This window comes from Vitis riparia, chromosome 9, assembly GCF_004353265.1.
Source record: "Vitis riparia cultivar Riparia Gloire de Montpellier isolate 1030 chromosome 9, EGFV_Vit.rip_1.0, whole genome shotgun sequence".
Taxonomy (NCBI): domain Eukaryota; kingdom Viridiplantae; phylum Streptophyta; class Magnoliopsida; order Vitales; family Vitaceae; genus Vitis; species Vitis riparia.
This window is the reverse complement of record NC_048439.1, coordinates 4,597,576-4,620,244: the sequence shown is the minus strand read 5'-3', so window position 1 is coordinate 4,620,244 and position 22,669 is coordinate 4,597,576. Positions and strand designations below refer to the sequence as shown.

Sequence of the window (22,669 nt, the reverse complement as noted above, 5' to 3'; positions counted from 1 at the left end):
CAAACGGCGTCGTTTTTTAAAACATAAATAGGGAAGACAACAAACGAAGAAACCTAAGATTAAAACAAAAGTTGAAACGGCGTCGTTTTAATCTTGCACACGGAAACGGTGAACGACAAACTGCGGAAAGTAGGATCAAACGACGTCGTTCAATGACGGTAGATGGGTAAACGGAAAGACTGGAACCCCGTCGTTTCGATAGCAGAGATAACGAAACGACGAAACCCAAACGAAATGGCGGCGTCTAATCTCTAGGGCTAGATCCGCCGAGAGGAAGTGAGCTCAGAATAGAGAAGAAATCACCGTTTCTATGCATCTCTGAGCTTCAATTCCTGTTTTGTTTCTCAAAGGTGTCAGCTTTTGAAACAAAAGAAGAAAGCGGGAATGATCAAAGAAGAAGCTCCGAACGGCGTCGTTTCTGGAGACTGACGATGAAGACGAAACGGTGAAACTGAAATTCAAATGGGGTTGTAAATCGAGGAGATGGCGGGAGCCTTGTTGACAGGATGCTGTTAGGGTTTGTAAATTGGGGGTTTCGAGTTTTCAATTTTCTCAGTAACCAACAGAGGGTAAAACTGCGACAGAAACAAATTCAAATTGTATTTAATTGAATTTTCTTTATCGTTTATTTGTTGGGTTTAAGGTATTGCTACTAAATTTGTGGGATTTCTCATTGTTTCTTCTAGTATCATGATACAGTTTGCAGCTTGATATATGAGTAAATGTTACTATTATGGAGCATTTGTTTCCAGTTTAAACATCATTATCATTATACTCAATTGACTACTCCGTACTGTTTTTTCACTTCATGTTCTTTAATATCATGGACTATATGATTCTTCATTTGAACTTATAGATAGTTGTCATGACATTATTCCTCTTGATTTTCCTTACTCCCATAAATTTCAACATTTAAAGGAAACTAAATTATACTTAGTTTGGTGTTTCTCACAATTACACTTTTTATTTTTCAAACTATTTTCTGATATTTTGTTCTTTTTGATGTGTTTGTCATGGGTTACAGTTAGTTTTTGCTGGGCTTAGAGATGGACTTGGACAATCCTGGACCATGTGATTCCTCAGTACTTACAGAGCAAGATTTACATGTCTCCTCTGCCATTTGGGAAGGAGAGGTCTGCTTTACTAAATGGATTTTTACTTTTCCTGTTTATCTGTGGTCTTTTTTCGTGTCCTTTTCATTGGATGATTTGTTGTTTTGGATCCATTTGTTTAATTTTTCAAGGACCGTGGAGTGTTAAAATGTCATGAGCACACCAAGGAACTTAAAATGTGGAAGTTAACGGAAGCCCAAATCAAGTTAGTAGAGCTGGCAGGATTTAAGCACTTGAGTATGATTACAGATATGTCTATAGATGCACCCCTCATATCAGCCCTTGTAGAGAGGTGGAGAAGAGAAACAAACAGTTTTCATATGAGGGTGGGGGAGATGACTATTACCCTTGAAGATGTTTTCTTGATACTTGGATTACCAATTGATGGTGATCCAGTTATAGGGGTTACATCTCATGCATGCGAGTCAATATGCAGGAAGTTGTTGGGAAATGTCCCAAGACCCGAGCACAGAAGTGGCAGAATGGTAAAGCTAAGCTGGCTAAGGGAGAGCTTCTCAAGGTGTCCTGAAGATGCATCTGAGGAACAGATTAAGCGATCCACCCGTGCTTACCTTCTATATCTTCTAGGTTGCACTATATTTTCCTCCAGCACAGGTAATAAGGTACCAGTAATGTACCTTCAATTCTTTGAGAATTTTGATGATACCAAAAGATATGCTTGGGGCGCAGCAGCATTGGCATACTTATATAGAGCCCTTGGAAATGCCTCACTTAATGGGCAAACCAGTATTTGTGGGAGTATTACACTACTTCAGGTTATTTTTACTTCTTATGCTATTCTCTATTTCCTTTTTCCTTTACAACCATAATGTAACAAAAACTGTGTGGTTATTCCTTTTTAGTGTTGGAGTTATGAGCATCTAAAAGTTGGTCGACCAGCTCTTGAGAACTTTCATAAGTCTGCTCAAGACTTTCCTCGAGCTCTAAAATGGAGAAGGAAGCGAAAAGTTTATTCAAATAGCAAAAGTTTGTCTGTTTACCGTGAGGCACTGGACACTCTAGAATTGTCTGACGTAAGCATGCAACTTTATGACCTTCTTAATCTTTAACATAGTTTTGCATGTGAAATTTATAATTCAGATGTTGCTGATATACAGGTTACCTTTCTTCCATATATAGATATGGATAATGCTCTTATACAGGAAGAAATGAGGAAACAGATGACTATAGGAAGGAGTTCCACCATGCTGATTTGTTTTGATAAAGCTGAACGACACCTCCCAGACCGTTGCTTGCGTCAGTTTGGCATGCATCGATCACCGCCTACACCAGTCAAGCAGTGGAAAAGGAAATCACGTGATACTTATGAGAGTACAGATTTGTCTAAGAAGATGGCATCTGAGTTAAGGGAATGGAAGGGGCGTCGGAATCATATTATTAAGGATGATTTGGATGGAGATGAAAGCAGATATATGGACTGGTACTTAAATATAACTCGTAAACTCATAGGAAGGCCTTCTCCTCAACCCAACCCTGCAACTCAACAAGCACCACCTCCCCTATGCAATCCAACATCTCAAAAGTTGTCTCCTCCATCCACGACTACAACTCAACAAAGATCATCTCCTCTATCCAGCTCAACAATGCAAATACTGCCTTCTCCTATTCCCACTCTTACAACTCAACACAGGCCATCTCCTGTAGCCTGCTCAACAACTCAACAAATGTCATCTCCTCAACCCACTCCCACATCTGAACAGATGCTATCTCCTCTGCCCACCGCTGCAACCCAAACACTGTCTTCTATTCCAACCCCCATAATTCAGCAATCTTTATCTCCTCTTGCTGCCCCTACAACACAACAAATGCCATCTCCACTTCCCACCCATACAACTCAGCAAACGGCATCTGCCCCACTCACATCAATAACCCATCCGACCCCTCCACCCAGCTCAACTACACAACAAATGGCATCTCCTCTACCAACCTTAGCAACTCAACAAGGGTCATCTCCTCTACCCAGCACAGCTACTGAACGAAGTTTTAATCCTAATGAATTGGAGTCAACTAAAATTTCATCTCTTCTCTCATCTGAGAATGCTAGAATGGTAAATTAATTGTTAGATCATTAGTAAGTTTATTTCTTATGCATTAATATAATTTGATTGATCACATTTGTATTATTGCAGTCTGCTGCATTGCGGGAAATAGCTCACATTACAAATGACCTTTCCACTGAAGGCTTTGATTCCCAACAATTGCAATCACTTTTAAAGATCAAGGAATTGCTTCATGTGGGTTATGGTGATGAGACAGAAGTGGGTGTGGAAGTAGATCCTAGGAACAAAGAAGTGGTTAATGATGATGGGGATCCAGATCAGACTTTGTTGTCACAATTGCATTATTTGGCTACTGCTTGTGCAGAATCTTCACAAAATCCTGAACCCACTTTGGACGAAGACCCCTCACACATGCTTGCATCAACTGAAAATTTGTCTCAACCACCTGTTCAAATTCCTCTCACCTGGCCTGTCAATGGCATTTTAACCCTGGATTGGATACATGACGTTATGTCTGCCTTTGAGTGGTCTTCATGGAATATCTCTCCCTCAGAATTCACTTCCATCTTGCCATCTTCTGTCTTTGATAGCCTCCTTAACTCTGCATCAAGGATTCTGCATAAGGAGCCAAATTGTGTGAGGATAGATTGTTTTGAGGAGGATTTAAGTGTGGTTATCGTTGGTGATATTTGTGGGAAACTGCATGATCTCATTTTCCTTCTGCAAGATGCTGGTTTTCCTTCACAAAACCAAATCTTTGTTTTCAATGGAGATTATATTGGTATTGGAGGGTGGGGTCTTGAGACATTTTTACTTCTATTGGCTTGGAAGGTAAAATTAGAATAATGATATTTACTTTTAGTATTTAGCTTGTAAAAATAGGAAAAGGATGTGGTTTTCCTAATGGGATTTTTTCATATGCCTTAATAATACGATCTTGACATTAATTTCAGGTGATTGAGGAATTGATACTTTTGACCTTTATTATTTGAAACCAAAGGAAATAGTATATGAATAGGTTTTTGTTGGGTAATAGTTCTTTGCCTTCATTTATTTTGACAACATCTGTATTTTGAAGGATGATTGGTATCTCTGACTGAAATATTTGTATTTCTAAAGTTTTCAAACTTTTTCTTTATTGTTTAAGCAGTACGTCTTTGGTTGACATAGCTGAGTGCTTTTTGTTTTCTGTGGTCCACCTGATACTTTTTTCTACTTTCTTTTTAATTTTAATGAGAGAAGGAGCCATAAACTAATGTTGACAACCAAAGAAAATATATGGATACCTCACCAAGTGATCATGTCATCTTGTAGTTTTTGTGGTGGTGCTGTAATATTAAGGCTTTTCATTTGAATTCTTGGTTCTTTAAGAGAAACACATCTCTCCATAGAACATGGCCCTATTGCTTTATAATTTTATTTTATTTGCTTTTATTTTATGATTGACTCCTGATTCTAACTATTCCTAGAGTTGTGACAAGTTACAAAAGCATTGGAATATTGCAATATCTATTTTTCTAATACCATTTGCACTCTGATGCCAGGTCCTTCTGCCACATAGAGTATATTTACTTCGTGGAAATCATGAAACCAAGCTTTGCACATCTGAGTGTGGGTTTGAGGAGGAGGTGATGACGAAATATGGAGATCAAGGGAAGCATGTCTACCGTAGATGCTTAGACTGCTTTTCAAAACTTCCTTTAGCCTCAACAATAGCAGGGCGTGTTTATACAACTCATGGAGGTCTTTTTCGAAGCAGCAGTATATCCATTGCTCCACTAAGAAAGTCCCATAAAATGAAAGATTCAGAAGAGTCCAATCATGATGTTGAGATGCTGTCTCTGGGTTCTTTGGAAGAATTATCCAAAGTAAAGAGAACAATTCTAGATCCTCGAAGTTCAGGAACAAACTCAATACTTTGTGATGCATTGTGGTCAGATCCTTCAATGGAGTGTGGCCTTAAACCAAATTTACAGAGAGGCTGTGGCCTACTGTGGGGTCCTGATTGCACTGAGACCTTCTTAAAGAAGTCAAATTTAAAGGTTCTATTATTTAACTTAGTCCCTTGTATCTTAACTTCATACATATGAAACTAGAAAAGTTTTTCTACTTAAGTGTGAGAAATGACCAGTTTAAAGAGTTGAAATGCTGATATTGGGAATGCTGTCTTTTGTGGCTACTACAGTTGATTATCAGATCGCATGAAGGCCCTGATGCAAGGGAGAAACGAGAAGATCTTGGTAGAATGGATGAAGGGTATTCCATAGATCATGAAGTAGAATCAGGGAAACTAGTCACTCTATTCAGTGCTCCAGACTTTCCGCCGTCTCAGGTCACTTCTGTTAGTTTCTTTGTTCCAACAGTCATTCATATTCTGAAATCAATGGTTTCACAATTTACAACACTGACTTTCTTCTTTAATAGCTTCTACTTAAACACATCTTGTATAGATTTTATGTGTAAAGGTAGAATGTGACATCACATAGCCTAATAATCCTTGTATGTCAACATGGCCATGTTTTACATGTACGTATCATCAGCAAGACAAGTAGGATGCTTTAAACCTTAGGAGATAGTCATACATATATATCGTTTGAGCTTTCACATGGAAAGTGAGAACTATTGCTTCCGTTGCTCTAACTTATGCTTACAGACAGTAATTTTTCAGGAGAAGATTATAATGTAATTCCAGAAGGAATGTGAGTTATTGAAATTATATATACACACATGCACATATAGATAACAGCTATTTGAATGCTAGTTTGAATGACACAGGACACTGGAAATATGATGCATATAGAAGATTAGGACCATACCTTTTGACATAATTAGTTTGGACTTCTTGGGAAACTTCGATCTGTAACCATCCAATCCATGGAGCATATCAAAATTTTCTTATTGGATCTTTGTATGGAGGCATTGGGTTTCCCCTTACAAATGTTATGCTTGATTAACAACCTTCAGAATCAATGTATCTTGAATAAGTTCAGAAAAAGCCCGTCTTCTTATTCTTCTTCTTAACTTTCTTCCTATAGTTATCTTTTAGTTCAAGGCTGGTGGAACAAGTAATTGAGTGTAAATGGCAATAGGCTTTATCTAGTCTAAACTGTATAAAAAACAGGGTTTTATGACATCCATCTTGCAGGTTTTTTGAGCGTCATCTTTCTTTCTATGTAAACTATTTGCATGTTCCCTTTTCATAAAAATAAACACTAATTCTGATCTGTTGGTATAGTGCAAAAAATGTGGACCAATTCCTCCAACCACACCCTTCCCAACAGCATGAAGCTCCTCCACCAACATGTTTCGTCATCTCTTTTATGAATTATGATTGTTTAGTATTTTTATTTTATTTTTAAAAAAAAAAGAAAGAAAAAAAGAAAAAAGAATTTGTTAGCATTGGTTGCTTAAAAATTTGTAATCCATCCTAATTGTTGATTTCTCTACCATGCAGAGCTCAGGGGAAAGACTTAACAATAAAGGGGCATACATTGTTCTAGGGCCTCCTACTTTCGATGATCCAGTTTTCCACACCTTCAAAGCTGTAACTCTAGGAGCCAAGGTATGGAATACGAAATCCATTTACTGTTGCTTCTCTTTTAACGAGTCCAAATGAGAAAGAAAAAGGAAAAGAAAACAGTAATTTTAAAAATAAAATAAAAATAGACATTTACAAAACTTTTCCTTTGTTTGTTTGTTTGGAAAAATAAAAAGGTTCCTAGTTGCAACACATCACAAATTTCAGACCCATTTTTAGCTGCAGATTAGAAAAAATGAAGATAGTCAGGCAAATGAGAGGAAGAAACATAGAAAATCTGAAGTGTGTCGAAAGAGAGAACAGGAAACAGAGAAGAGTGTTAAACGACGTCGTTATCGCAGCTGAGCATTATCACTGCAGTGGCTGGATCATCGAGTCTACCATGGACTTGGGTCAGGATTCTGCTTGTAGAGGAGCTGATTGATGGTGTGTTTTGGCTGTTGCCTATCTGGTACAATGCTTTGTATTTTTCCATTAGTGTTGAAGAGTATTTATGTAAAGTTAAGAGCTTGGTTAATGAGTTTTGTGAGGAATGAGGAATGGCCATGTGAATATTCGAGCTTAGTTACCTGATGTGTTCTTCATATCCTCCCAATTGTGTTATCCATTGTTCATGTAACTCATTAAGGCTAGTTGGCTAAGGTTTGAAGATACCAGAAGCTAAGCTTACGGGTTTCTGGCATTTCTGCAGACCCTATAGACCGCATGTTGTGGCGCTCATGAAAGAGTTCAGAAAGAATCTTCGTTGAAGCTTTTTGTTCCATTTTGTTTTCACTCGAAACAAACAGGGAAAGAATGCTTGTGATGATGAAACATTTCTGGAATTCTGCTCCAAAGCTGATTGTTCTGCAAAACTTGGTGGGTAGTAACAGCTGTAGCAACTGGGGCCAAAGTGAAAATTTCCCACATCATCAACAGCACAAATGGTAAATCAAGAAATTAGTGTTTGTCAGTGTGATAGAAGTATTAACGAGGCTTTGGCAAAGCGATATACAGGGGAACTCTGAGGGTTTAGAGGGGTTTCGAGGGTTGCGCCTGTAAATCTCGGTGCACTATCGTCACCATACAAATTTACTCCCCAACTTAAACAGACGAATAAAAATGAAGCCATAAAGGGTGAAACTCAGTAATCCAGGGATAGCACTCAATAGAGAGAAATTAAACCGATGTGAGTAGTTTTGGTTGCAGATAGAAGTGAAGGATGCAAAGGTAAAATAGTGGGTTTTGAAAGGGGAAGGATTAGACGTGGGACACCTGGACCGGTAGAAGATAAGTGTCATTCAGGGAGGAAGAGAATGGACAAACAAACAAACAAAATATAAGAGGGTATATGAAGCACCCACTAAATGCTAGTGCAGCATGAGGCCTGAACCTTCGATTCAGTGCCATTATTCTTGCAGTGACAACCTGAAATTCACCCCAAATTGGAACTGAATCTATGGCTGCATTATCTGTTCTGGATTGCCTCAATGGTCCATATGAATAATATGATTTTGGCAGTCTGGGCACCAGCACAGTTTTGAACAAGAGTGAGAAATATCAAGCAAGGATCCGCTCAGTTATAATAAATATAAAGAAGGGCCATGAATAGTGAATGTCCAGCACGTTTCCCACAATTAGCACCAAGTCATCATCATACCACCAATCATACATTTACTATGTTTTTTGGAATACGGCAAGCTTAGAAACTTGAACTACAGTTGTCATATACCATTTTTCAACTGCTCTAACTAGATTTAATGGAAACCAGGCAATTCATGGCACATCTAGCAACCCTATGATAACTTACACCCACACGATACAAAAATCGCCACGGGTCATATGTGCGCTGATCTAAAACTCATTCCAAATGTTCTCATTCAATGATAAATTCTCAAATCAAAAAGCACTATAAGAATTGACTCTTTCAAAACTACCTAGAATTTTACATGCAGGTTTCACTAACACGATTCAGAAGTACCTCCCTTCATGTGTTCCACTTTTTCATCTTTTAAAAGCATTTTTTTGAATTGTTGTGGCAGCTGTTTTCAGTCATTCCGCCAGCATAGAAAATTAAATCGATAAGAGACTTCTGGTGATCATTGCTCATAGGTTATCCCACATCAAATTTGGTATCTCATGAGCTTTATCCAGGAACTCCCCCAAAATAGTGAAGCCAACATAGTATGTTCCCAATAAATTTTGTTCTTGCCTGTTGAGTTTCTCTGGTCAGTCAAACATCTGCAGAGAAAATGTCTACAAATTAATGGTGCTTATAATTTAGCTAATGAAACTAAGAGCTCATGTGGTTGTTGCACCCAATGAAATCTAGAGCAAGAAACATGACATTAAAATTATGCATAAGAACCTCCAAGTCTTACAGAATTTAAGCAGCAATTTAAAGGCAAACAAAATAAGCACATCATTATAAGTGAATATCTAATAACCCATTTTTCCCCATTTTGGATAACAACCATACTGAAACAAAATTGATATTCAAAAGACATGATTCAAACTATCCTCAATAACACCGAAAAAATGCATGAATACAGAACTCAAACACTCATTGAACAATAATGTAACAATTATATCAAAAGTGTAACAGTTAGATAAAACTATAAACCAAAAAGTTTTTACCCAGTATTAATATTTTTCATTTCATGTACATAATGAGAATATGGAAAAGAACAAAGAATGGAAAGCTGGAGCAAGAAGAGACAGTCATTGCGGTAATCACTTCAATAAAAACTAAAATCTTCACACATAACACTATGCAACATGGACAAGTTCAGCGACATTGTAGTGTCAATTGAATGTGAAATTCATGACACCACCATCAATAGGTTGCTCATTGGAAGTAAACAATCAGGTATCGTAAACCATTCACAATATGGTATACCATTTTCATTAAACTGTAGCTCAACTTAATATGTTAACTGAGAGTATTTTATTGTTATAAAAGTGAGAAAAATCAGGAACCAAACTCACACTCAGTTAATGTAAGCATGATTTGCCCTAGTTGGTGAGTTTGGTAAGATTTTGCAAGCCTTAGTTGTGTGTGAGCATTCAAAGTAAATGTCTATAACACTTTAGCCCTCAACAGAGGGAAACAACATATACCCCAAATGAAGGGCAAAAGCACATGCACCCAAAATAAGGGCAAGAGGAAAAGAAATCAACATAGAGAATAAGTTAACATTCATTTCTAATCCCAATGAAACAAGAGAAACCCAAGAGATGTCCACCGGAGTAGTATTGAAATGTGTTTTCAATGTTGGATGTTATGGCCTCACATTAAAGAACGCCATAACTTCGTAAACACCTATGTGGTCAACATTAGGTTGTCATTCCAATATCCCTACCTTTTAGATATTAGAATTAGAATAACCCATCCATTATAATTTGAACATGTAACCCTTCAGCCACCTAAAGATCATAATTTTGTAGATTGTGCAAAAAATCGACACAGTGGGTTGACATCAAAAGTTGCATCTGAAAGAGAATGCAGAAAACTGCAAACCTCCGAACATAGTACAAAACTAAGGAATATCAGACCATCCTATTGCAGATTTCTCTTTTTCACAAAACAGTCTGTTGCAACCATTTTGCAATGTTGCATCCCAAATGTAGTAAAATGATCAACAGAACATCTCTATGAGTTGATGTATTGGAAAACTATTTTCGAAGAATTTTACTCCAAGAGTAGCAAAAGAGCCCCAGATCTGTCATTTCAAATTTATGACATAAAGGTGGTTGGAGAGTAATTTTTCACCAAGATGATTACCAATAACAATGATATTCATCTTCATGTAGAAGGGGCAGGACCAACTTCCTCTATCAATATGTCCAAATGTTTTTTTTTTTTTCTTTTTTCTGTTGAGAATCATGCCCAAATGATGAAAGTGACTGATTAAAATTAATTATCAAGGAGCAAGCAAGTATAAGTGTATAACACAATGCCCATTCTCACAGGGTAGGAGGCTTTTATCATCATAATAAAGGCCACTGATGACGTTTACCCATGACTCATCAAATTGAGCCTTGGTTAATGTATGTGCAGTATGCTGCTCATTATTTTATCATACAAAAATAATGCTTGACAAAGAAGCCTCATAATGAGCTAAATGACAAAAGGCTTGTTAACCACCCCATGAAACTGATAAAAAGTGAATGAAGGAGTTGGTCAGGCAGCAAGAAAATGAGATAACCCTACAGTAAGTTGGTCTTAGTTTGCTTCCCCAAGCACTATGTCAGTGTATCCTAGTAGGAGAGAAGTAAGCTTAGAAGCTAGACATAATTCTAATGAAGCAGAGGTCAATTGGTGGGAGAGGGCTTTACCCAACTAAAAGAAGCTGATATGTTGGAGAGAAATGGAGAAATTTGCAAACAGTTATATAAGCTTTATGAAGTTAGATATGGTTGGCTTCTTGCTCGTCTAAGGTTGAGTGAGGCAAAGAGTTACCCAACTTAGATTGGAAAAACAATCCTACTCAATGTCAAGAGATATTTATCCATCTAACCAGCTTCTGGATATGCACATAAAACAAAAGGTGGCAGAAAAATGAAGGGGAGCAATTGAATCTAAGTGAGTGCATAAAAAGAAGAAATAAAAGTACATGATCCTCCCCAAAAAGGAATAGAGAATTCTACTATGAATCAGCACAAAGGAATTCTACCACTAAATAAAAACATTAAAATACCAACATCAGATAACAAAATATACAAGCCAACATGCAAACCAGTGGAAAACACCATAGATAGAAAAAGCAGAGAAATACTTGACCAACATTAAGCAGAACATAGAGAAAACAGCAAAGCTTCCTGAACACACTATTCATGCAACCACTATTGCCTAATGAGCCATGAATCCACTTCCCAAAATAGCAAAAAATTAATTAACCAAATTTAAACATAGAGCTCATTTAGGCAGTCATCCTAACATTAAAAGAATATTCAAAGAGAAATAGTACACTTACTTGAACGGTATCGTGTTATAGGAATTTCTAGCAGTTCACGTCTTATGCACAAATATTCACCGAGCAAAGCCATCATTGCGAGACAAGTACCATTCACAACCCACCATGTTATTGAGGAAGGCCAACCTCCATATATGATGCATATAAAGAGATGGATAACATACAGTGTGGCAGAGAAATCTAAGCATTTCTTTGCCCTCTCAATCAGATAAAGCAAAAAGACAGCTCTGCTCAAACAAGAAAATCTGCAAGTTAGCAAACAAAAATTGTTCTGCAGCTTTTTTTTTTCTTTTTTTATTTATTTATTTTTTGTGGGTCACATATATATATATATATGGCTGAGTTTTCTGCTGAAATCAATCTTAATGAATCTTAATGAAATATGCCCACCGATGGATTCTTATGTATGTGTTACACGTTATAAATATTTTACATTACCATAATTGAAGCAAAGACGAAAAGAAATTAAAGGGCTACGATTTTATTTTCTTCCAATTTCTCACTAATCAAACAAAGCACAATCAGGGGAAAAAAAATTGTGACCAAGATTTCTCACCCTGCAAGCGCACTGAGACCAAACGAAGCAATGACGCACCAACCGGTGACCGTTGCGCCGGTAAGCGTCGAGAAATCGAAGAAGTATACGAGACTAATCCGAGAAACGCGAGTCCCGACAAGAATCGCCATGAACACCCCAAGAGTGAGATAGTATAAGCATTGAAGACAAACAATTTGGGCAACAATGAGCCAAGGATCCCACACCCCAGCACCATAGAACATGACTTTTAATCTTGTCGAATCAAAACCCTAACTCTCGAATTCCTTCAACTGAAACCTTAATTCCCCACAACAATCAAATCGAACTTCAAACGCATAGTCTGACAACGATATGAATCTCAAAAATCAACGAATCTGAGAAAAGCTTCACGATTTATACGAAACCAATTCCAAATCTGAAAATTGGGTAATCCAAATTTTCTAGAAATTGAGATGAGAAACTCACATTTCCACAAAATTTTCCGGATTAAAGGAGTGGAAGCTTCGGATTCCACTCAAATTTGGCCTAAGAATATAAAGTTGCAGCGGAGATAAAAATTTCCCGGAAAATGGAATTGTTCCCGGGATTCCTTTTCCGTGGAAACAAAACGAGACGGGGTGAATATAAGAATATAAATGCGAAAGAGAAAAAAAAGCGTGGGCATGGGATTCGAAAACCTAAGGAAAGAGACGGCCAGTTCCAGAGAAACGATTTCAAAGAAAAGATTCGTAGGAATTGCAGAGCAGAGCAGTGGACTAAAACGACACCGTATCAAGAAATCCTAGGGCCCAGCCCAAACGCCCAATTCATTTATGCTTTTTATTATTATTATTGAATTTTTTATGATCCAGGACAGAATATATTAGTCATAAAGGAAAAGGTTCGGTGGTTAGTTAACCAACTTAATCACTTAATCACTTAACGTGATTTAATAATTTAATTTAAGTTATTAGATAAATTAAATATATTTAATAGAATAGTTTAATGGTGTGACTTAAAGTCAAAAATTATTTAAATAATAAGTAAAAATAATTAACTTATTCTTAAATTCACATCTTTATTTGTATTAGTTACCTCTATAATCTCATTTGCTACTTCACCCGTTATTACTTAATCTCATTTGTCCTAGTTATAATTTATAAAGATAAATATATCAATCGGATTATTTAAAATAAATTTTAAGTTAATTTATCAAATAACCTTAATACTTAAAGTAAGCATTAAATAATAAGTTTGAAGTCAATAATTTAAATATAATTTAATTTAAAATCAATATAAGTAATTAAGTAATAAGTATTAAGTTTTATATAATCACCCTTTAATTTTTATAGCTAAAAATTCACTCGTATATAATTTATTTCATGTGAATTAGTTGGTCAAGAGAAGTAACTAACCCTTGTAAAATTTATCATTGCTTTTATTAATGAGGTGAGATGTTAGGTGATGAATAATAGATCGTATTAAATTGGTTTAAATGCAATTCCCATGTTTTTGTAATGGACAGTATAAAATTTCATCAAGGTTTGTTTTTTTCCCTTTAAAAAAAAAATTAATTTTTAAGAATATAAGATAAATTCAGACTTATTATACATTTCTTATACATTTTATATATATATATATATGTCTCAACAATCACTATGTAATTTGCTTTATTTTTATGGGAAAATTATTTTTTTATATCCCCTATTTATTCTCCGTAAAAAATTTGGACAAGTTTGAGGGTAAAATGGTATTTTTGCAAGACAAATATCATTTTTAGGTTGATTTTCAAACTTCAAAATAGCTCTTTGTTGCTTTCTACGAGTCATGTGATTTCATTTTATTTTTAAATTTCAAATAAAATCACAATTTCATAATTTATATTAAAATTGCAATTTGAAAATATGATTTCACAATTTAGTAGTGTTTGGCCGGTCCAACTATCAACCAATCCAATCATCCGTTGATCACTAATATTAAAAATTTAATTATAAAATAATATATAAATTATATATTTATGATGTCATTGGATCAACCGATCAAATTAGTAAACCGTAAATCGATAATTTTTTTAATTTAATAATTAATTCGATTTTAAAAACATTGCAATTTAGACTATAATTGTGTTTGCAATATACCATTTCAAATCAAAATTTGAAATTATTTGGAGTTAATACAAAACACCAAAATCATGTTTTGAAAATACAATTTTAGTACAAATTGGGAAACAACATTCTAAAATAATATTTCATTGCAAAATATGAAACTTCAGTTTCAAAATGAAGTTTTAGTATAAAATATGAAATTTTATTTTGAAAATGCGGTTCAAGTGCAATTTAGGTAATGAGATTCATCCACGTGGACATATAGAATAAAAACAAAAACAAAAAGGGCAATAACTTTTGTTTTCTGAGGTGTCATTAATAAATGAATCAAGCGTTTATTATTAAAAAAAATGAAATTAATTTTTATCTTTATATTTGTAATTATGCGAAAACTTCTTATAAATGACCGCATAGCGCAGTGGATTAGCGCGTTTGACTTCGGATCAAAAGGTCGTGGGTTCGACTCCCACTGTGGTCGAATGAAAAACTACATTTTGTTTTTATCCGCACCCTCTTCATCTTCTTACAGCAATTCAAGCGAAATATGAAACCAGCTGCCAACCAACCTTATACAACAACCAAATACATGGTCCTTACAAAACTAATTTCCCTCATTCAATCTTATACAACAGCCAAATACATGGTCCTTACAAAACTAATTTCCTTCATTCGTACTATCTCAACTCAATTTATACAATACAATGAAATGGCCAAACACTTACATTACATAAAATCAGAAGATGGAAGGCCCCTGCAACAGCCTAATTGGGGAAAGGACTTCAAAACCAAACCCTTTTCTTGATTATGATGATGCCCAGCTTCACAGGATCATACAGGAAGATCAGAAATTGAAGGGGAAAAAGAATGGTAATCTGGGTAGTTTGCTAGCAACCTTACTTATGGAGAACTACTCTTTCTCCTTCTACCACTTTTCTTCACTCGAACTGCAGCGTTGCCTTCAGCTTCGACTTCTTGATGGGGCTTATTGTTTACATGGGTTTTTGATGAATTTATTTCACTCCTTAGCCTCAGTATTTCACCCTTTGCAGCTGCCAATTCCTCTTCCAGTTTTTTTGATCTCTTCTCCAAGCTTTCCCTTTCCTTGCCGAGCCTCATGACAAGATTATGAGCATCTTCAATGTTTTCTCGAGCTTCTTGGGTAACATTCTTTTGTTCAGCCAGGGCATTATGAAGCATAGCCTTGTCATCTTCAAGGCTGGAAACCCGGGTATTAGCAAACTCAAGGTCCCTTGAAAGTAAGAATACTTTCTGGTTCATTTCATCTAGTGACTTGGTAGCCTCCTCCAGGTCTGTTTTGAGAGATTTTTGCACTTCCTTGTCTTTCAATGTTTGCTTCTCCAAAGCTTGTAATTCTTTGTTGAGAGTAATCACTGCCTTCTTTTCTTCTTTTAAATCTTGGGCTACACTTTCTGCCTTCTTATATACATCAACCAATTCTTTCTGTAGGCTGTCACGATTTTCAGACACAGATGCCAGTTCATGGGACCTATGTTGCAGCTCATCCTTTGTTTTCTTCAGAAGTTCCTTTACCTTCATGAGTTCACTGGCCAGAACTTCACCACTCTGTTTTGCCTCATCAAGGCTCCTCTGTAGCATCTCTTTAGCTTTTGCAGATTCAGCCAGCACTGTACAAACCTCAGCCTCCAGCTTCAAGCAAAGATCTCGCAACTGCTTTAGTTGTTTTTCCAGATCAGAAGCCTCGTTTGTTGATGCCTTCAGAGTTTCTTGTGTGATTTGGAGCTCATGTTTCAGATTCTTTACATTGCTCAACTCTACAGCTAGCAGTTTACTCAAATCTTCCTTTTCTTGGGTCAAATCAGCAATTGTTGCATTGCTTTTTCTTGCTTCATTCAAAGCATTCTTGAGCTTTTCCTCTAGTTGGTGAAGTTCATTTTCTTTTTCTCCCAAGAGCTTAGCATCCAATGCTGCCTTTTTTTCAGAAGATAATCTCAGATCATTGAATTCCTTCTGAAGAGCAGCAAGTTGTCTGTTTGAATCATCTTTTTCAACAATTAGAGAATTCACTTGTGCATTTAAATCATCCACCAAAGAATTCTTTGATTCTAGTTCGTCTTGAGTTCCCAAGAGTTCATCTTTCAGTCCTTTGATTTCCAAATCTGATTCCACTAATTGATTCTTAGTCTGACTATAGTCAGAAATAAGGTTATTAAACTCCAATTCCTTTTGAGCAAGAGAAGAGTTGAGGTTTTCAACATTGTCCTCCTTATCCTTAATCTCTAAACTAAGCAAGTTAATCCTGTCTTGCAAGACTTCAATGGACTCTAGCTTCAGCTTCAGATCTTCTTCAAGCGCCTTTTTATCTTCCCTAGCCTTTGTCAGGTCTGTTTGAAGATTATCTATTTGGGCTTTAAGCTCTTGAATCAATCTTCTCTCACTTTGTAGCTCTTGTCCAAGGCCTGTTATTATATCATTTGCTGATTGTACTTGGTTCATCAAAGACTGCAAGTCTTCCTTTGCTTTTCCAAGTTGCTTGGCTCGCTCTTTCTCTTCATTCAGCAGTTTTAACCCGAACTCCTTCTCCAGTGAAACAATGGCAGCTTCCCTCTCCTTCAATTTGGTCTTTATCTGTAAATAAAATAGACAACCAATCCAAGATGTCAATTTGCAAATGAACCTCAAAGAAAAATCTACTTTAAACTTTTATGTTCAAAATCTTATGGGGAAAGAAAACTAAAATAAAAGTGAATGAGACTTCTACAAGGATGCTCAGATGCATCCCCATCAAATCATTGCACTGCAAGCAGTCAGCTGTGAAGTTATATCAGTAACTTACAGACTCTATTGTTGTTTGAGAAGCTGCCTTTTCCTTCTGGTCCAATGCATAGAGTGAACCAAGCACACCTGAAGCGAATATTCCAAGTCCATTCAGGAGGGACAGAAAGGGATTTGGGGGTGAATCTTCTTGAAGTGCTTGCTGTCCATAAATATGATAATAAATTCAGACCATACCAAGCTTGACAATCACAAAAATAAAAACAAAAAAACTCACTAGTTTGAATTCATTTTTGAACTAAATTTGATAGAGCAACAGACCTCTGCATTTTTGTTCTTCTCTGGTGTATTAAGGTCGTGATCTTCTGAGAACAAAATGAATATGTAAATAATAAAGTGAGGAGAAGGGATGATAACGCCATTAATGAATAATGATAGCACAAGGACAAAAGAATCTATACTAGGAAGAGGATCTAAAGATGTAAAAGACGTTCTTAGAAGTTACATTTGAACAATTACATGAAATGTTAAAAAACCGATAAGGCTTATGAATAGTTCAAATCAGAAAAGGAGAATGGGCATAAAAAAATAAGTTGAAGGGAGGAGGGAGGGAAGGAGTGGGTCAAGAAGCAAATTATGATTTTACATCATCTAAAACATCAATTCCACCATACCCCTTTATTCAGAGAGTTCTGAGTATTAGAAACACAAAAGAAATCCAAGTGTGTTGCTCTAGTAAGGGGTATAAACAACAGTTTTCCTTAATATGTATAGCTAATTAGCAGCACCCTCCTATGTCATACCTTGTGTGAGTGGATATATGTTTCCAGCCTTTTAGAGAATAAACATCAAGTTTCCTCAATATGTATAGCTAATTAGCAGCATCCTGCTATGTTATACCTTGTGTGAGCAGATATATGTTTCAAGCCTTTCAGGCTTGAAAGGCTTCCTTTAATCAGTTTTTTTGATTGGTTGGGATCTAGTCGAGGGCTGGTGATTTTTTGTATCCCCTCTTCTTTTTGTTCTTGCTTTTTGGCGCCTCTTGTATACCCCTTGTATGCTTTTGGGTCAACCTTAAGGTGCCCTTTTTTCTGATATATATTTTCTCTGTGTGTTTACTTATCAAAAAAAAAAGAAAATGTTTCAAGCCCTTCAGAGGCACTAAAATTGTTCCCAAAATAAAAATGCACCAAAACTTGGTGTAGGAAATGTCCTTCTCAGCCCTACCCTACTTCTGCTTTACTCTGTAAAAATACGCATTTCATGCTTGAGCCGGTTTCTAAGAAAGGATAGGAAAACACAAGAAATTAAAGAACTGAATCCCAGATTAGTTATTATTTTTATTTGGATCATCTAATAAAGCTCTCCGACTTCAACTATTTGGTTTGGCTGCAGAAAGTTTTCTTTTTCTCATTTCTCTCCCAAATGCTAATGCCGTCTCCATGCTTGATCCAGCAACCAAATAGAGGAAAAAAATTTCCCACTAAATCATTAAATTGAAGTTCACCTTCCTTTTGTAGTCACTTGGTCAGCAACATCCCCATTTGCCTCCTCATGCATTTCAGCAATTAAGTTTAGGTCTCAAATATCCATATAAGGGTTTATCACCTAGATAATCTAAATATAATATCCATATGAAGCTATGATTTCTGGCAGAAGCATACTTTCACTACCAGAGTCTCATCAACCCAAAAGCCTAGTTGTCTGACAATTGGTAATACAGAAGCAACGCTACCTTTACTCTCTCCATTTTTAACAAGAGAAGATTTCTCAGTAGGATCCATCAGTTCATACATTTTATTAAGGTATTCTAGTTGCAAGAAAAAACATTTTGACTAACTACACAGCAGGAAAAATGATCAGGTTATTTTACACCAGGTGAAAGGCAACAACAATCATATCCATGAAGTAAAAGAGAAAATGAAAAACAATAGACAGCAAAAAATAAAAAAGGTATTAAGCAGCATAATACAACCAATCCATATATATTCAGGAAAGAAAAACCCTAGAAAACCCATTTCACCAAATTTTTTAATTTGGCTTGTAATGGAAAACCAAACCCTATCCCTTGTCTTGTTTTAGTCGAAGAAAGGAAAAGCCCTCCTCAAGTAAGCCATAACTAATAAAAAAAAACCCAAGATTCAAACTCTCCTGTTTCTTTTATTTCCATACACTTCCTCATCAACCAACCAAACGGACGAGTCTTGAAAAGCAAAAGAATACCCAAACTCACCGTTCGCCAAGTCTTCAAGAGCTCTTGCCCTTGAGCTCAGAAATGGAAGAACTGAAATACCCACAAATAGAACCGCCCTCCTTTTGCAGAAAATGGTGTCATTTGAATCCCCTTCGTGGCTGAGAGAAGCCATGGGCACTCTGTGTTTCCTCTGTTTCTCTGCATCTCTTATATATAATAGAGCACATTGAGAAGAAGAAGAGGGGCGGTGTCGATGGTGAAGCGGAGGATGAAGAAAGCAAAAACTGCCCATTACAAAGCCCATGGCTTTTCTTTCCTACTTCCTTTTTTCTGTTTTCCTCCCTTGATTTTCAGATAGATAAGCCAAGTACTGAAGCTTCAGACTTCAGAGCCCTTCCCTATCTCACTCTATCTTCCGTTATATACACCCGCCGTTTCTCTCTCTGCACCCATTGCGAGTGTGTGAAAAGGAAAGAGAAGTGGGTCTCTAGAGAGATAAGGCGATCACAAGGACCCGTTACATTTTCCATAGATAAGGGGTGGATGACCTGAATGCCCATGCATGCTTCTTGTAATTACTAGAAAACCATTTTAGAAATGAAAATTTAAGAGGGGTAATTCCATCATATTTTTTGTTAGAAGGAATTTCAACCCAACTTAATCAATCCACACTAATGCAAAGCTACACATAAACAATACAAGCGCTTAATCACAATACAAGGAATATAAGGAAATACTTCCTAATCTGCATTATTCCATAGACAATATAAGAAACCAATATTTATGTAAACATTAAACTTATGTAGAAATTCTCTACCTTTTTTTTTCAATGTATAATAGGATATTTATAAACGGTCAAAGACCTTTAGGTTATCTTTGGTTCCCAAAAAGTACCAAGGAAAGAAAAAAATGTAAAGAAAAATGATTTTCTCATATTTGATTTCACTATAAATTTTTTTTAAAGAAAATTAAATATAATTAAAATTAGTTAGAAATTTATACATTTTAAAATTATTTAATCTTTATATAATGGAGGAAATTAAGTTAAATGAATTTGAAGAAACATATAAAAATAATTTATTAATTTTGAATCTATTTTTTTATTTTCTTTTACTTTTCTTCTTTATTTCCTTTTCCTCACATTTTCTTTCAAATTTTTCAGGAACCAAACATAGCCTTAATAATTGCCCACCTTTTTGGAGACTCATCCTATGATTTGTAACTTGTCTTGACAAGTTCCTTAAACTTACAACTTTCTTTGAGGTGCTATCAAGTGTTCCACATATAATAGCCTTACTTTAGATGTTGTAAGGTGGTTAATGCAACTTTGAAGCTAAATCTCATGTTTGTTGATGAGAAAGGAAATACGCAATGAGGAAATTTTATATGCAAAGAAACTAGGGCGTGTTTGGTAAAAAAAATTAGGGCAGGTTAGATAACTGTTTTTTTAAAACAGTTCTAAAAAATAATTTTTAAAAACTTTTTTATATATATTTTATAAAACAAAATCTATTTAAAAACCTAAAATATATTTAACCTATTTTTAATATTTTTAAATATGTTTTTAAAATAATTTTTATATTTAATATTTTATTTTTAATCATTTTAGATGTTTGTATAATTATTTTTTAAAACAATCCTTAAAAAAATAATATAAAACAACTAAAATATATTATTTGAAAACACTTTGTTTTTTATTTTTAAGAATAAAAAATTGAGAAAAAAAAATTTTGATTGTCAAACTTGTTTTATATATATTTATATTTGTTTTAGAGAACAAAAAACTATTCCGAAAAATAGTATCAAACAAATCCTAAAACTTTTCAAATTATACCTCAAACATGATAATTTTTTTTTATCTTTTCAATAAAAATGGTATTTATTTTTTTCCTAAAAATGAGTTATATGCAAATTATTTTTGAAATTATTATCATTTCCTTCCTGATAACAAAATGCAATTTTGGGTAAACTTTCCTTTTATTTCTTCACAAACGACAAAAGTCAACATCTTTCACATGAATAACTAGTGGTTTAAGAGGCCCATATATATATATATATATCAGTGAATGACTTGTTTCAATCTTCATAGAATAAAGAAACAAGCTGACAAAGAAGGGCAACTATGGAGGCAAGTGGTACAAACAAACTTGTGGGAATGACTATAAAGCTGATGATGATTATCGGAGGCACAGTGCAAGCTCAAAGTATTGTGCAGATGAATGCTTTGAGAGTAAAATAATTCAACAGTGTATAAGTCTATGTTTGAAATTCTGCCAACCACCTTCTCCCTCAAAACCAGCCTTGGATTGTACTCTTGGTTGTGCTAATTCCAATTGCAACAATGTTGTATCAGGTACGAAAAAATAATCTTACCCATCATCCTTTACATTTTTCTTGACAAGGAATGGTATGATATCCAAATCCTTTGGATAAGAAGCTTCAAACTCTTGTAAAGGGGTGTTATTTTTATTTTTTATTTTTTCATTCCAAACCCGGCCTTTTAACTTGAAACAAACAATATGTATATGATTGGGTATGAGTTGTTATAAATGCTATTAAAGTTGTTTGAATCCTATAAGTGGTATTTGTTTGTTTGACCACATTGTGTTTGCATCGAGGGTGAATATGGTATCCTAAGTTGGATATGAGAAAAAAATTATAGAACTATATAAGTCTGAACTTCTTTTAATAATGTAAACGTGTTTTAAAGTTATAAGGTTTCATTTGAACTAAACACATTTTGATCAAGAGAAGATAATATTTACACGGTTAAGTAAAGAAAAGTTTTCTTCTAAGTGATGTTTTTCAACAAGGATGTTAACAATGTTGTATGGGACTTTAGGGCACCTTGGATTGAAATTGAGATTAACATACAGAAAAACCCTTTAAATATTTTTGATATAAATATTTTAGATTTTTACTCTAATGGTATATTACTCTCTCACATCCAAGATTGGTAAATTTGCAGGTACTAAAATGACAGCATGTGTAGATTCATGCTCCAAGAACTGTAATAAATGATCCAAATATGCTGGTAATGAAATGTAATAAATGATCCTTCTTGACCATCTCTTTAAGCACAATGGAAAGAAAGACAAAATGCTTTCATTTATTTAATAATAATAACAATAACAATAAATTTCATGCATGACTATTTTGTCAAGGTGGTTTTATTTTCTTATTTTTATATTTTCATCACTCTTTACAAATGACAATGAAGCAAGTATTTTCGAGGGCCTATTCCTACAAGACATGTTTAAGGTATATATAGAGAGAGAGGTTTGGAGTATGAAACAATTCTATTTTTACTTTACTCTTCCCTTGTATACAATTAATTAAATAAAATTCAAAATTTTCATTTCTTTTCCTTGGCCAACAAATTTATTTAATAAAAAAAAGGCAAACAAGAATATAAATTATGAAGAGATTTGTTAGAGATACAAATCCTTTATTTTAGGCACATGAAAATTAAG

At 35.1% G+C, this 22,669-nt stretch overlaps 3 protein-coding genes and 1 non-coding gene across 10 annotated transcripts; 2 read left to right on the top strand and 2 right to left on the bottom strand.

Moving 5' to 3' along the window:
• The first annotated feature begins 45 nt into the window (after positions 1-45).
• On the top strand, positions 46-7,361 carry LOC117921558 (serine/threonine-protein phosphatase with EF-hands pef-1-like). Of its 6 annotated transcripts, none has more exons than XM_034839472.1 (10): positions 46-569; positions 1,025-1,133; positions 1,244-1,888; positions 1,976-2,146; positions 2,231-3,181; positions 3,263-3,964; positions 4,678-5,175; positions 5,319-5,465; positions 6,588-6,695; positions 6,891-7,353. In XM_034839472.1, exons 2-10 carry the CDS (start codon positions 1,047-1,049, stop codon positions 7,014-7,016), a joined length of 3,435 nt encoding a protein of 1,144 aa, XP_034695363.1. In that variant the 5' UTR covers positions 46-569; positions 1,025-1,046; the 3' UTR covers positions 7,017-7,353. The 6 variants fall into 6 exon arrangements, with proteins under 6 accessions (XP_034695363.1, XP_034695362.1, XP_034695361.1 ...); XM_034839471.1 differs by having other exon boundaries at positions 5,319-5,474; positions 6,897-7,353; XM_034839470.1 differs by having other exon boundaries at positions 5,319-5,474.
• An 896-nt stretch (positions 7,362-8,257) lies between these two features.
• On the bottom strand, positions 8,258-12,905 carry LOC117921561 (protein SYS1 homolog). The gene is made up of 3 exons (XM_034839479.1): positions 12,183-12,905; positions 11,627-11,853; positions 8,258-8,891 (listed from the first exon to the last, which is right to left on the bottom strand). Exons 1-3 carry the CDS (start codon positions 12,404-12,406, stop codon positions 8,884-8,886), a joined length of 459 nt encoding a protein of 152 aa, XP_034695370.1. The 5' UTR covers positions 12,407-12,905; the 3' UTR covers positions 8,258-8,883.
• A 1,747-nt stretch (positions 12,906-14,652) lies between these two features.
• Positions 14,653-14,726, top strand: TRNAR-UCG. The gene has a single exon. It is a non-coding gene; the product is annotated as a tRNA-Arg (tRNA).
• Positions 14,727-14,791: 65 nt separating this feature from the next.
• On the bottom strand, positions 14,792-19,652 carry LOC117922241 (MAR-binding filament-like protein 1-1). 2 transcript variants are annotated; one of them, XM_034840296.1, is made up of 4 exons: positions 19,236-19,652; positions 17,324-17,367; positions 17,064-17,204; positions 14,792-16,855 (listed from the first exon to the last, which is right to left on the bottom strand). In XM_034840296.1, exons 1-4 carry the CDS (start codon positions 19,498-19,500, stop codon positions 15,146-15,148), a joined length of 2,160 nt encoding a protein of 719 aa, XP_034696187.1. In that variant the 5' UTR covers positions 19,501-19,652; the 3' UTR covers positions 14,792-15,145. The 2 variants fall into 2 exon arrangements, with proteins under 2 accessions (XP_034696187.1, XP_034696188.1); XM_034840297.1 differs by having other exon boundaries at positions 17,324-17,364.
• Positions 19,653-22,669: the final 3,017 nt, after the last annotated feature.